The sequence below is a fragment of the Orcinus orca genome, chromosome 5 (genome assembly GCF_937001465.1).
Source record: "Orcinus orca chromosome 5, mOrcOrc1.1, whole genome shotgun sequence".
Classification (NCBI taxonomy): domain Eukaryota; kingdom Metazoa; phylum Chordata; class Mammalia; order Artiodactyla; family Delphinidae; genus Orcinus; species Orcinus orca.
Genome location: NC_064563.1, coordinates 121,388,038 through 121,404,027, shown reverse-complemented (window position 1 = coordinate 121,404,027; position 15,990 = coordinate 121,388,038). Strand labels below are relative to the sequence as shown.

The window sequence follows — 15,990 nt, the reverse complement described above, 5'->3', positions numbered from 1 at the left end:
AGGTTCCCCTGACACTTACCACAGATTGTAATAACATACTATGTTAATCACCAGACTCTAAATCGAAGAGAGCACAAGACTGTCTATTTCGCTCATCACTGTGTTCCCGATAACTAACTAGTACAGTGTCCGGCACACAGTAGGAACTCAATAAATATTGACTGAATAAATGAATATAGCAGAGTTTGCAGAGGTGAACTGGAGTAAGTCAGATCACAGGGCTTGAAATCATCCACAGGAAGGAGGTACAAACTAATTACTGGAGATGGGAACAAGAAGCATGCGTAAATCACGCCGCTTAGCAAATTTTCTACACTTTCCTACATTGCACCTAGAAGTTCACAGAACACTTTATAACCTAGTTCTGGTCCTGTCAATCCTGCCTGAAGGGGAGTGTACAGTACAATATTGTTCAAATTCCCAACTGCAAATAATTTACATATTAATCTCAAGAATAGTTGGGGTATCCTGTATTTTCTACTGCCAGAGAGCTAAGGTTTATCTCAATCTTGCTGGGTTAACAGCACTTTATTTTTTATTTATTCAAATAAATTAATCACATACCTCTATGGATTATAAATCTAAAAGTATGCTTTTTTATTCTTCACTATTTACATTTAGCCTTAGAAATGCTAGAAATTCTGAATTTAAAGTCTTTTCCCACCTTTTTATTGAATCCAGAGCTACAATCTTAAGCATTATGTAATCCTCCCAAAAAAATAAGAAGTGAAGAAATGAGATACTTTGTTCGCCCTCAATAAATGTTTGTTTCCATCCTTCCTCACCTAAGAGTTCATACCCTTACCTTCCACTCCAGCCCTTCAACCAATCTAACATCTGCATGATGTCCATGCCCCTAATAGAATCTCCCATCCCTATTAACTGGCAGATATAAGACATGCATCAGAAGTAGAAACTCTAAACACAATTTTCCCCAAATATACTGTTACACAGTGCTATAAGCTAAGTTCACACAAAGTTAAATACATATCTTGGCCAAATAAGAACCTAATATCATGAAACATGGTTTCTATGGCAATATGCATTTAGAGTTCCAAAAACCCAACTTGCAAAATCTTTTGGAACTGTGTTTTTAAATTAGAATGCCTACATTATGGAATATGTGGGTAAACAAAACTTCTGTGAATCAAATCATATCCTTGAACTGCAACGTTTTCAGTTTAAATAAAGTATATATTTAACTTGTTTTTGATGCTAATGATCTGGCTGATTCCTAATATACCTAAGATATATAAAATCTTTGTGTCCAATTAAATCTTTATGTGTCTCTTGGTTTCTGTAAATTTTCATAATTAACTTTCAGTCCAAAAATAAAATCCCTTATACTAATAAGTATGCTTTACGTAGAACTTTCAGACTAGAATACTACATAATTCCTAGCAGCTATACGTGTCACAAACAATTCCTTAAAGCAAATACAGTATTTGGTCACACTAATTACATTCATAATACATCCTACTGACTATTAGGAACTCCATTCTTCTAGATATAATGTTAGGTTTAATAAAGCTTTCTTGCCCGGACCCATAAAAGAGCCATTTGCAGAAGCCTTCAGCCTCCAGCACCTCAGCAAACTTGTCTTCCATCCAGTGGGCTTCAATCACAACCTCTCCAGTAAGAACTGAATCTCATACTTGGGGCTTAGTAAGACCTCTCCCAAATGTATTCCTTCCTTTATTCTTTAGAGTTCTCTCTGCACTTTAGTAGCCAATCATCTATTACTAGTTCAAATTACTGTGTAGTTTCTGTGTCCTAACTGGACTCTTACTCATACAACTTCCTTAAAAGCAATTTTTGTATTCTAATACTACGTTAATGATGCAATTCTGTACTTTTAAGAGAGTAAGTCTCAAAAACAATAGGAAGAGGAAAATTAACCATATATGGCAAGTGCTATCCAAGAACCACCGCTTACTGAGCACTTATTAAAAGTGTGTAAGGCACCAGAGATTTCATTATGTGGGCATGATCAATTAAATCACTGGCCATTGGTGACTGAGCTCAATCTCTAGTCCCTCTCCCCTCCTTGAACTGGAGAGTGGGCTGAAAGTTCTAACTCGCTAATCATAGTGGTTGGTTTTTCTGAGGCACAGCTCCCATTCTGAAACTATCTAGTCCCCCAACCAGGAGTTATCTCATTAGCATACAAAGACAGTAAATTTCTGTGGCAGAAACCGGGAGAAAAGACTAAACATTTACTTTTTATTTTACCACGCGTAGCCTCGTACAGCTACTTGCAGATAACAGAAGGCACCAAATTGTTTGGTTTCTTTGTCCTTGCTCATGGACTTGTCTTCGTTTAGAATGCTACCTTCAATCTCCCCATACATCTTCAACATTACCTCCTCTATGAGGCCTTTCCTGTTCTTAGAGCCTCTCCTTGGTCCTACCAATATATCCTGTATATACTTCACTTAACTTCTAATATAATGTATGCATTTCTGGCTCCCACCCACCAAACTATAAGTTTTTTTATAGTGTATTATTTATTTCTCTATCTGCTTAAGACAAAGAATAAATGAATGGATGGACATGATAATGAGAGTCGACTGGGTATCTAAGCAGAAATGTACAACAGGAATTGAAAACCTGAAACAAGAGTTTATGTGAGGGTGAAAATTTTATTTTGAAAATACAAACTTGGTAGTAATGAACATATATGACTGAGAAACTACATAATCTCTCAAAGCTTGCAAAGAAGAAAGCAGAAAATCAAAGGCTAAACCTTCAAAAACTCCTACAGTTAAGTAGACACATAGTATATGGTATTAACAGCCAAATTTTACCATGCTGTATTGCCCAAATGTAAATAGTTTAAATATATGTACTGAAAGTACACAGCAAAAGCTGACAAGCTTACAAAAATCTTGCCCATAGCTAGGCCTACTTGCTACTGTCTTCTTACCCATCAATTCTCAACTTCTCTGTGTTTGTAGTACTTGTTCAAATATTAAATATTTTTGGCAGCATACTTGAAAAGGTTTAAAACTTTCACCACAACAAAATTCAACAACTCCTAAAGGAAGTGGTAATAATTACAACACAATTATTATTCCAGTACAACAATACTGTTGCATGGTATCTGCAAAAGGAGTTATCACACTGCACAGTAGTATCTCACCCTCTTGATTATCCAGGCACTAAGACATGCTCACAGGCAAAATATTGACAAGTTCCAATACATAATATTTATATGGCACTAACTTAAAAGTAAGCTATAATTGTTACCTCTTATTCACAGCAAGTGTATTCCACTCTACACTAAATCACAAAACCTGTTCAGTTCAACATTCTGCTTAAGAGATACTAGAATAATTACAATACATTTACTAAGCTATAGCAAAAACAAAAGTTTTAAACTATGATCATTCTTGGTGGCACATCTCTGAAGATTTGACAACAAAAAGGCTGAGAACACTACTCTTAAGACAAAGCCTATCAAATAAGTACCAGGGTCACAGATGGAATGTGGATGACAGCAGCAATAAAATCTATTCCGAATGTTTAATAAAGATATTTTACAAGAATATCCTGATATACATACATTACTTTCCTTGGCTGAAGCTGCAACTGCCAAGTTAGCTTCTGTAAAACACTACCATCTGTCAAATTAAGCTAACCTTGTTATTCTGTTTTTTTAATTTTGGTTACAACTGAGTTAACAGTTGGTTTTTGGTTTCAGTGCATAAAAGCTACACAATAGAACATAATAAATGTATATCTATTTTATATTTATGCAAGCTTCAGTAAAAATATAATAAAAATACTTTAGTTCAAGAAAGAGTTCCAGAAACCTCCTTTCCTGTCTTCCTTTAAAACAGTCCTAACTCAAGGATAAAAAAATACTGCCATCAAGTGGAGTATTAATGGGAAGGAGAAACTTTTCAATAAAGCTGCTGGTTCTCCAGATGAGAAAAATCAACTCGGACACCTACTTAGACATGCAAAATTCAAATCCAATTGGAATAAGACTTAAATACCAAAAGCAAAACAAGAAAAAGATTACACGGCAATAAAAGACAGTATCTTTATGAAACAGGTATGAAAGATCAAAATAAAGGAAACTAATTACATATAAGACTAAATCAAAATGGACTCCTATTCATGAAAGAACAACATAAAGGGAGTAAAAAGACATACTGATAAACGGAAAAAGATATTTGCAGAATATGTAAGTTGGGGAAAAAAAAGTAGTATATAAACTATAAAGAACTCCTTCAAATCAAAAAAGGTAAAACAATCTCCCCCCCAAGAAAAAAAAACAGAAACAAATGTGAATTTCGCAGGGAAAAAAAACCTCAATGGTCCATAAACATATAAAAAGATAACCAATTAGGTTATCAACACCAGAATGGTTAAGTTTGTGTAACCATAAGTATAAATAACCACCACATATGCTCATATGCTTCCTTCTCTATCCCACCAAAGCTTCACATGCTCAGATACCCTGGGTGCCCTCCCTCTGATGCCACAAGCAAAAATGGAAATATCATCAGTTCTATTAGTTCTGCAGCTTATTACCAACTTGAAGTCCCGGCCCCACTGTGGAAGCCCGGAAGTCAGTTCTGAGAATATGTATGGTACAACTAGAACAGGCACAAAGAGTGTCCATGACCCCAGAAGGCCTGTGCAGAGAGCTCCTTCTTCCCTCCAAATGCTGGAAATTTTAGACCTGAGGCAGTGGACTGCTGCTAATTTCCTTTCAACCCACTTCCTTGGCCCTGTCCTGACCCAAAGCCTTTCTCTACGGTCTCATGGGAAGACATTAGGGGCCCTCTTTCTGACACACCAAGACCAGCTCAGAGGCCTCAGTGGAGGATACAGCAAGCCCCACACCTCCAGCCCAAGCTTGCATGTATTCTGGCTCAAATTATGATGCATAAACTTTTGTATATGCAGGTGTATGGTTGGTTCTCACATTAGTGCAAGCACAGCATCAGATCCCGGCCACTAATGGTTCTTCATTCCTGGTCCCTCTCTCTATACTCCTCCCCCACATCTTTCCTCTTCACTAAGGACCTAGCTCTCAGCTCTGCAGCCAAACCTGTCCTCAAAGTTAGTGCCACTCACCCCAACAGAGACACTTCCAGGCTGAACACCACCAACAAAAACCCAACAAATAATAAGTTTCTAGTTCAAAACAAGCTATTCTTCTGTCTCATTCTCACATGGACCAAAAACCGTAAGAAAAGTCTTTCTCTGCTCAATTGTTTACCTGTCCACAGTTCATCCCACCCCATCATTGGTCCCCCAAGTTCTTTCCAAACTTCCAAGCTAACTACAATGTGAAAGTACTTTTGTACCCTGTGGGGAAAAATACACATCATAAAGATTATTCTTGTGTGTGCTATTAATTATTAAAGTGATTAATGTTAGTCTGAGGCATGAAGAAGAAAAGGCTTTTCATTCCTCAGTAGTGAGCATTCTTTATGAGGTATTACTTTAAAAAATATAAAATGAAGGAAAAATTGTGCAATTTCATTTTGTTTTGTAAGCATAACTGTACATGCTCCTAAGTGTTTTACCTCTAGGAACATCTTTAACTTTTTTGCCATTTTCAGACTTGGAAAAATAAGTAGCTTTTGTTATTGCTGATCCTGTGAGAATGTAAAACTGAATAATAAATGAGAAACAATACTTAAAAGTCATCCAAAAATAGCCAATAAGCACATGAAAAGATGTCCAAAACCATTAGTCATTAGGGAAATACACATTGACACCACTACATACTCATTAAAATGGCTAAAATATAAAAATTGACAATACCAAGTGTTAACAAAGATATAGACCAACTGGAACTCTCATACATTGCTGATGGGAATGTACAATGGTATAACCATTTTGAATAAACATTTAGCCATATCTTACAACAATTCCACTCCTATGTATTTGTCCAAGAGAAATACTTTAGAAGTATATCAGGTATCAAAGTAACGAACTGTCCTTTAAAAACAGCAATAAAGAAGGATGTGAGGCAGTTAACAGAGATACCATAAAACATTACTAAAACTGGATGGAGAAATCATGGGGAAAATAAGGGAGGAGGATTAAAATGAAGTCATCGATAAGTTTTTCCACAGACAAAAGGCAGGCTGGGACTTCCTTGGTGGTGCAGTGGTTAAGAATCTGCCTGCCAATGCATGGGACACGGGTTCAAGCCCTGGTCCAGGAAGGTCCCACATGCCACACAGCAACTAAGCCCGTGCACCACAACTACTGAGCCTGTGCTCTAGAGCCCACGAGCCACAACTATTGAGCTCACATGCTGCAACTACTGAAGCCCACACACATAGAGCCTGTGCTCCGCAACAGGAGAAGCCACTCCAATGAGAAGCCTGCGCACCACAACGAAGAGTAGCCCCACTCACCACAACTAGAGAAAGCCCGCGCAGCAACAAAGAGCCAATGCAGCCAATAAATTAATTAATTAATTAATTTTTTTTACAAAGGCAGGCTAAGGACATGGCGGGGGGGTGGGGGGCAAGGACCATAGGGTCCTGCTCTGTTTCACTATGACAAGATCAGGGTGTAGCAAGAAAACTCTGGATAGCTGTTTATAAAGGTCTCCTAGGGTGACGTTAGCTTAGAAATTATTACATTTAAGGGTGTGATCTTATACTATCAGTGTCCCAGAGTAGACTGGCATGTTTTAGTTCACAAGAGTAAAAAACAAGAAAGAAAATAAACCAAACCATTTGTTCATTTGTTGGGGGGTGAAGCCGAAAAAATAAATAAATTTAAAAAAAAATAAATAAAAGCAGCAATAAAACAAAAACATCCACTATCATCACTTCTAAACAACATTTATCATATGTCTTACCTAGTATAAGAAAAAATGAAATTATAGGCATAGAAATTGCAAATAAATAAAACTGTCATGATTTATTTATGGTATCTTTTATGTAGACATTCCAAAATTATCTATGAAAGTATTAGAATAAAGTTTAGCAAGGTGGCTAAATATAAGATCACTATCCAAAAGCTAGCTGCATTCATACACACCAGTAACAAATAACAAACATTTTAAAGCACCACATATTATTGTTATCAGAAAGTATCAACTATATAGGACAAACAATGTGTAAGAATTCTACTGTTAAAATTATAAACTAAAAAAAAAAAAAAAAAATTAAAGAAGACCTAAATAAAAAGAAGTATACCCTGTTCATGGATAGAAAGACTCAGTATCATAAAGATGTTAATGATCCCAAATTGGTATATAGATTCAATAAAATTACTAAAAAACTCAAACAGGGTTTTTCAGAGAACTTGGTAAAATTATTCTAAACTTTCTAAGGAAGATATAGTACCATAATACTTCGGAAGAAGAGGGGCAAACTTATTTTTTCAGTACTAGAGATTACTATGAAGCCAAAGCAACGAAGACAGGACGGTATTCACAAAACAAATGACGGAACAAAACAGCAGAGGGTGAAAAAAAGCATTTTCCATAAAGCTTTTATATATGACAGAGATGGTCTGTCAGTTCAGTGGGGGAGAGCATTAACTTTTCAATAAGGTAAGATTAACAACAACAAAAAATCATATACAAAATAAAAATTAAATTGGATCCCTACCTCACACCAGGTACAAAATATTAAGTACAGACAGAATAAGATCTAGATGTTACAAACATAACTTTAAAATTCTTACTACTATATAGATGAATTTCATTTATATATCAAGGTGAAAAAAGTTTCCAAAGTTAAAACAACTAAAATTAAAAACATATACCTTCAGGAATTCAGAGCGGCAATAAAAAGGAACTCAAGGGGAAAATGAAAACAGGATTCAAGCTGATTACAATCTCAAATGAAAATGGAGGGATGCGATGAGGGGACTATACGGTTAGATATAGGTTCCTTTCAAAGTTCTCACTTGTGTTTTAAGTAGTGCATTCAATGTGTGCTTATCATTAAAGATTAATATGCTATTTTATAAGTAAATAAAAACATATTTGCATAGAGAGCTGATCATGATCCAACGTTTATGATTAATTCAATTCTGTGTACTTCAGAACCAACTAGTGTATACATTATTAAAACAAATCCACAAAAAAATATCTCACCACCTGTGGAGGGAGTAAATGCAGAATTGGCATTACAAAAATAATAATGTAGACAAAGTTAAAAGTTATCCTAGCACATAGAGCAAAAAGGGAAAGAAATTATAAAATGAAATTTGAAGCAAGGTAGAGAGATGAACGGTATCTAATATTCAAATAATGTAGTTTCAGAAGGAGAAAGAAAAAACGAATAGAGTAGAAGTAATAATTCTTAAATATATATCTTTTTCCTGAGAAGAACACTAAAGTTTTCAGATCAAAAATCCTCGCCAGGATGGTTAAAAATACACACACACACACACACACACACACACACGTGTGTGAAATTTCTGCACTCTAAAACCAAAGAAGAAATCTTATAAGCTTATACAGAGGGTTAACAACTTATCTACCAAAAAAAAATCAAACGGTATTAAACTACACAGAAAAACATAGTTAAAATTAAACACCTAAACACCTATTTTTAAAAACTTATTAGCTACTAACATGTAACACAATTAAGTAATATTTTTGATGAAGGGTATATTGTAAAAAATTTTAAATATCATCATAATTAGAATTCCATATTATCCCAACAAAATCAAGAATGCTATAAGTAAAAATATGCTAAACAGTCTTATCTTATTGAGGGCACAGGGAAGGAGAGAAAACTATTAATTATTTATAGAAAAAACATGCTTAAATATATTCGTTTAGAATTAAAAGAGCAGAAAAGGCTCTTTAAATAAATCAAAGTCAGAGGGCAATAAAAGGATTAAATTTGTTATCACTATATATGGAAATGATGAAATCTTACTAAAAGACCAGCAAAAACACAAGTTTGGATTAGATCCATTAGAAATACAAAGATAATTTGATGAAATTACATTAAAAGTAGAGACGTCAGTATCTCTCAGAATTTAAGACATAAAGAAAAAAAATGAAATATTCAAATGACACTATAAGTGTTCATTTAATATATAAATATAGAACTCTATAACTCTCAAAAAAATACATATCCTTTTCATATGATCATTAAAACCTCATGTACAGGGCTTCCCTGGTGGTGCAGTGGTTGAGAGTCCGCCTGCCGATGCAGGGAACACGGGTTTGTGCCCCGGTCCGGGAAGATCCCACATGCCGCGGAGCGGCTGGGCCCGTGAGCCATGGTCGCTGAGCCTGCGCGTCCGGAGCCTGTGCCCCACAACGGGAGAGGCCACAACAGTGAGAGGCCCGAGTACCGCAAAACAAAACAAAACAAAAGACATGTGATAAAGAGTCAACATCTAAATCTGATTTCAAAGCATTTTAAAAACGTGTAACTGTAAGGACATTTCATATTACAATGAAACAATACATAACAGAAACTAGTATTAACCCTAGTAGTATTCTGTAATCTTAGCTAAAACAATGAAACAGTTTATGAGTAAAGAGGTGTAAAGATTGGCAAAGAGGAGGTCAGATGATAATTATTTGCAAATGATATGGCCTGCATACAAAGAATATTGAAGAATATCAACAGAATAGTAGAACTAATGAAAATTCATTAAGGCAGCTGGATACAATGTTAGAATAACAAATCAAAATTAGGTGAGAAAAGAAAGGAGTAAAAAGGGAATAAGCAGCTGGATCCCTTTCTCTCTGCAAACCAAGTCTTATGCTAATACCAAGATAACCAACTATTTCATACTAAAGAATATGCATTTTATATAATGTTTAGAGTGATTTATATAATGTTAACTGTCCCTTGAAATGTTGTATTATATTTTTATAACTTTAGATAATACCTAAATTAGAAAATACCACATTATTTTAACTAAGAAATTTACCCTGAATTCAGCTTGTATTGTTTTGCAAGTTTTGTTTTAACTCTTAATTTGGTTAATCTGTGACATCCTTCCCACCTAACCCCCAGTATAACTAAGTGAAAGTTGACTGTTGATCCATAAGATTCCTTCTGCCTCCATCCTCTACTATTTCTTTTTTATCCTCCCTGTCTGGAATAAATGTATGCTTTGCTACACTAAACACTCAGATCTTAAAAAGTTGCTCATGTCTAATCATACTAACTTTAAGGCTTTAAAAGAAGATTCAGAGGCATTTAATGACTTGCCCAAGGTCATAGAAAGGTGATTTAGATCAACCCACATCCTAGTCTTTTCACTACACCGCCTTTATTCTAACAGTTGTCCACAGTTTCGAGCTTTCATCGTTTCTCAATAATGTTAAATCGTGAGATTCAGTTAGGGAACTAAAATAACCCCTGCGCTTGCATTCCTTTTAGAAAACACTCACTCATTCATCAAATATTTACTGAAACCTACTAAGTGCACAGAGCTGTTCTAAGCCCTAGGGTGAAATGAAATAGGCAAAATACCTTCCCTTATGAACCTTATGTTTTATTTAACTCAGGAGGAGTAGTATCCAGCTCACTTAACTCTACAAATTAATTTGGTCCCTGAGAGGAAGGCTACTATATTGCTGCCTAAAGAATCCTTATTTGGTAGTGTATATATGTCAATGCTACTCAGCAGCATAGCACAGGAAGATCAGCTTGGTGCTTTGCGACCACCTAGAGGGGTGGGATAGGGAGGGTGGGAGGGAGGCTCAAGAGAGGATATGGGGATATATGTATGCATACGGCTGATTCACTTTGTTCTACAACAGAAACTAACACAGCATTGTGAAGCAATTATACTCCAATAAAGATGTATTTTTTTTTTAAATCCTTATTTGGGACCTGAATCTATGAATCAAATTTCTGAGATGCAAGGATCCTACACTTCGGTAAATATCAAGCACAAAGGCTGAATACACATGTTCAAGAACAAAATTATGACAGATTTTAACTGTAGCTAATCTGCTGCCAACTCCACTTCACCTGTATCATCTTAAAACTCAAAAAAACAGCTCTCTGCAGTTACAATTAATCTCATAACTCCCTGCCATGGCTAAACTTGAGCAATCAAGCAAAGAACACATCAGAGGAAAAGACAGCCCTTGCCTTATGTTACCCTGTGACAAGCTACTCTGTAGGTGACAAAAGACATATGAGTGTTGTGCTTTTTTTTTTTTAATCATACATCCTTCTGGAAGAAAAAAAAAATCTTGAAAAATAGAAAACTGTTCCAACTACCAAAATATGGCTCTTTATATAAAGCTAATATTATACATGAGCATACAACACACAATTTTTTAAAGGACAGCAGAAAACAGGCTAAGATTTTGGTTATGCAATATGCACTAGGCAATTCTCGTTTTACTAATAATTCATAAAGTTTCTAATTTAAAAGCAAAGAGTTTCACTTTTGTTTCTTCTAAAGTAGTTCATTTCCTAGTTACTAGCTTGAAGTCTACTTCCTAGTTACTAGCACGGTGGATTTAAAATTGTCAATTCATTTTAAGTGGATGGTTTAAGGTATTTGAACCTATACGAATATTTTTAAATAGTTCTGAGTAACAAAGTAATAGTATATTGATATAGAAAGCAAACACATTACATGTTTCTTTTAAAAATAATACATAAACACCATGATGGAAGTATAAAAATAAATGCAATTGTATTGCTCTAAAAAAATGTCCACAGTATCAATGATCTGACAGACACACACTAAAAACAGCATCATAATGGTAATATTTTAGACTAACAACTACTCCCTTTGTTTAAGGAGGGGACTCAGTAAACTAGGAAACTGGACTTGGTGGCCAGGACCACTTTCAGTAATTTGATTCTTGATTCACAATTTTATGCATAAACCTCTGAATTGGGCAGATCTGCATTACCTAATTTTATGCTACAGAAGTACTTTAGTCCAAAATCAATTTTAAAAACTCACAAATTTCTTGCCAATGTTCAAATTTAAGAGATGTGAAAAATATGAGTTATATTTCCCACTTTGAAACACATGGCCTTTAATATTCAACTTTGGACAGAACTATAAACAGAAGCGACACCAAACCTATTAAATATTCCTTAGTATACATATGACCACAAGATCCTCCTCTAAGTGTTAAGACTTTGTCATACTCAACATCAAAAACTAAAGTTTAAGGTATTCCAAACAGAATGGAGGGGATTAGGAGATAAACTGTTCTAAACTCCCATTATTAAATCTAGAATTATTTCACTGTAAATAAACTGCAGTCTGCAATAGTCTTCTAAATTAACCAGTACAGCACACAAGAGTTCCAAAGACAAGTTTCCCAAAGCGCCTAAACTAACAATGCACTATCCTTGCTTTCCAAAATTCTTGAGCATCTTCAATTACCTCAAGTACTATAATAAAATTCTAAAAATAATCTCAAAGCAAAAACTTAGCAAGCTGCGTGTATACACATAGTCAGCAGGACAGCAGCCCTTATTCTAAAATCAAGCACAGGTAGGATATAACAATGCCAAAACTACAACAGGGTGGGGCATTCACTACTCTCCCAGAAAAATCAAATATACTTTTGGTAGCTGCTCTCTGTAAACGCTGGTTACCCCCATAATTCCAAGACGAGTAAAGCAATGTTTTCCTTTTGCCCAAAATGCTTTTCACACCAATGATCACCCCCCCCAAAAAAAATTAAGTCATAGCCAACTACTTTTCAGGATATGGTGCAAGCCGTGATAGTGCACTTGAGATTCTGAAAGCAAAATCTAGAAAAAAAGTAGCATCTCTCATTACTTAACGTAAAAGATCTGAAACTTCACGCAGATTTTTTTCTTAAGTGAGTGACCATTCGAATGTGTGACTAAGGCAAGAGTAAAGGGTGAACGATGGAACAAGGTCAAACTTAGGGGACAAAGGATTCCTGGAATAAACACGGCCAGAAAGGTTTCCTTAAGGGACAGTTTCTATATTCAAAAAAGAAAAAAAAGAAAAGAAAAAGAAACGGAAGGAAGGAAGGAAGGGAGGAAGGAAAGGAACGAAGGGAAGGAAGGGAGGGAAGGGAGGGAGGGAGGAAGAAAGGAAAAGGAACCAACCAAATCCTCTACTTTTACACCGAGTCTACCTGGTTAATGTACCTGTCCCGCCAGGCCGACTATGCAATTCTGGTGGAGACCCTTTTGCAAAATAGCAGGCCTGGAACGTTTCTACCTTGGAAATAAAAACTGGGTTCAGAAGGGATGACAACTGGCTATTCCTTTTTTAAAAAAGAGGAGGAAGATAAAGTTTAATTAAGAAGCCATATAGAGGAGTGTAGGAATGTGAGGTCGCGCTCAACCAAATACCCGGCACCGTCTGTTACAGGAAAACAATCGGCAAGAAGGAAGTGGACTGAAACACGCTAACTACACCCCGCTTTCCACACGCAGCCCGGAACTGGGCGCGACGCCCCCAAAGCGGGTAGGGGCGGGGGGCAGCAAGGGGGAAGCCCAGGGCAGCGGAGGCCCGGGCGGCAGCGGGGGAGGCCGGGGAGGTCCCGGCCGAGGCGGGTGAGGGCGGCATGTCAGAAGGAGGAGCGGGGCCGGGCCGCACCGGCTCGCGGCTTCGCCTCACCTTCTGCGCCGCGCTCTGCTGCAGCACGTTCTGCTCCACCGTCATGGCCCCCGCAACGCCGGCGGCGACACCGGCGGCGGCGTCCGGCTCCTCGAGCCTCCGCCGGCCCTGACTGCCACGCTCCGCCGAGCTCCAGGGAGCGGCGCGGACGGCCGGGGAGGACAGCGCCCCCGCCAGCCAGGCGCGAAGGCGATGGCGGCCGGCGTGCGCGGGCACCGCGGGCTGGCGGCGAGGCGCAGACAGCAAGGGCCACGGCGGCGGCCCCACGACTCCGCGCGGCCCGCCTCAGCACGGCTCGTCGGCCGCGGCCCGGGCCATGAGCGGGGCGGCGGACACTCGGCGCGGGAGGGCGCGAGCAAGTCCGGACGCGTCACTCACGCGCTCCTTCGCTGGCGGCTCGCGGGCCACTGCGGGGAAGGGAGAAGGGACAGAGGGAGCGGCCGGAATGGCGCTGTCCTCCTCCTCCCGCCGCGACTCCTCCTCCCCTCCCCTCCCCTCCCCTCCCCCAACAGTCGTCACCGCCCCCGCCCGGCGGCTCCTCCCGCGCCGAGCCCCGCCCTCCGGCCGCCCTAACCCTACATTATGACCCGCGGGGCGGCGGGGCGGGGCGGAGCCGCCCCGGAGCCCCACCCCCCGTACCCGCGCTCCCGGGGGTGGAGCGAGGGAGCGCCACGTGGGCCGAGCCTCGGAGCCGCCCCTGCGGCAGGTTGCGCGACGCCTGCCCTTGGCTCCGCGATGCTCCAAGCCGAGGCGGGAGGGCAGCGTTTCTCTCTGTGCCCAGAATTTGTTAGATCGCTGGCTTTCCGAACTCCTCCAAGACAAAACATTTCTCTCCAGGCCGCATAAAGTCCCAAAACCGCTTTGGGTCCCGAATCCCAGCTCCTTTCTATGTCTCTGGCCTTTCTAGGAATTTCACAAGCAGTATACTCGCCCGAAGGGAAAAGTCAAGTGTGGTTTAAGCAAAAGGCTGTCAGAAGCCCTTATGCTGGAATGTACTTTAATCCTTAACTAATCATTACGTAAATGAATATTGATATTCTCTGTCTACTTCTTTCATTCAAACATGTGCCAGTCACTGCTAGGCTCTGGAGAAATAAGGTATATTTTCCAAAGGTTTGATATAAATGAAATACGGTCTATACAACAGACAATATTACAAAAGTATCACTGCTTAGATGGTATACATCACCTAATATCCCAGTTGCCAAACAATTATCTGTTAACCACCCTGCTTGGAATACTTGACTATATGTGGCATTGTAAGGAAAACCTAATATTGAGAAAGCAATCTGTAGCCTCAAAAATATCTTAAGTTTCAGGAGCTAATCTGGGGATAGGAAGCAGATAGGGACGTGAGGGTGATGGTGTGGCGGGAGAGGGGGAATAATCAGTGCGTATTGTCACAAATACAATGCACACATATGCAAATCTGGATACAGTTTTTAATCTGATGGCAAGAAAAGCAAGTTTGGTACGTGATCATTGAAATATCAGGTTTTATTTAATAATCATGGATTACAGTAACTCCTAAGGTTTTGTAATCAATCTGTGCACTTTACAAGCTGTCTTTGCTCTGCACCCTTAGATGACTTCAATCGCTTTTGAGGTCTTTCTCTTGAGTCTTCATGTTTATTTGCTCATTTGATTTTGACAGATTACAAATTTTATTTTACATCTTTAACAGAAGAATTTGAAAGGTTGTGAAGTGGTTGGAAACCCAGAATTTTAAGGAATAATGCAACAGTTCTGATAGAATGCACACATTTTTTATAACACTGAGACCCAAAGAGGGTGACTTGTCAACAAAAGCTTACTACAGCCCATTTTTCCTCATTTATAGATGAAAATTCTTTCCACATATCAACTCCAAGTTTGTCTGTGTTACAGATTTTTTTTTAAATCTATCCAGTTCATGACATTTGAATTTAAGAAAGTTAAATTTAACATAAAAATCTGGTACTGTGGTTTTATAAGGATATTGCTAGATACTAGTTTAGTTTCTAGAATTTGGCAATAAATGTTCCTCTGAGTTAGATTTTATTTTTTAATTTTTAGTTTTTTAAACATCTTTATTGGAGTATAATTGCTTTACAATGGTGTGTTAGTTTCTGCTTTATAACAAAGTGAATCAGCTATACATATACATATAACCCCATATTTCTTCCCTCTCGCATCTCCCTCCCTCCCACCCTCCCTATCCCACCCCTGAGTTAGATTTTAGTTCTACAAAAAGTTATCTTACCAGTGCTTACTATACTATTACCAAATAAAACTCTTTATAGGGTAGTTTGTACCCTAATCACTTTTGATGTTTTCCTATTTAATTTTCTTTAAATCTTAATTGTGGTTTTGTAGAACTTTAAGAAGTAAATTTCATGTTTCCTTATAGGTATTTTTTTTTCCAGAAAGCATACAATCGGAATGAATAGAGGATAAAAA

General features: G+C 38.1%; 1 protein-coding gene across 3 annotated transcripts in view; it reads right to left on the bottom strand.

The window, feature by feature from the left end:
• The window catches only part of USP25 (ubiquitin specific peptidase 25), a 146,262-nt gene extending 132,263 nt beyond the window's left edge, over positions 1-13,999 (bottom strand). For 2 of the 3 annotated variants that reach the window (XM_012539505.3, XM_004264459.4), the window contains exon 1: positions 13,552-13,999. In XM_012539505.3, the coding sequence (XP_012394959.2) occupies positions 13,552-13,596 (45 nt within the window). In that variant the 5' untranslated portion in view covers positions 13,597-13,999. The remainder of the gene's footprint in view (positions 1-13,551) is intronic. The other variant, XM_049709728.1, reaches the window with a different exon arrangement.
• Positions 14,000-15,990: the final 1,991 nt, after the last annotated feature.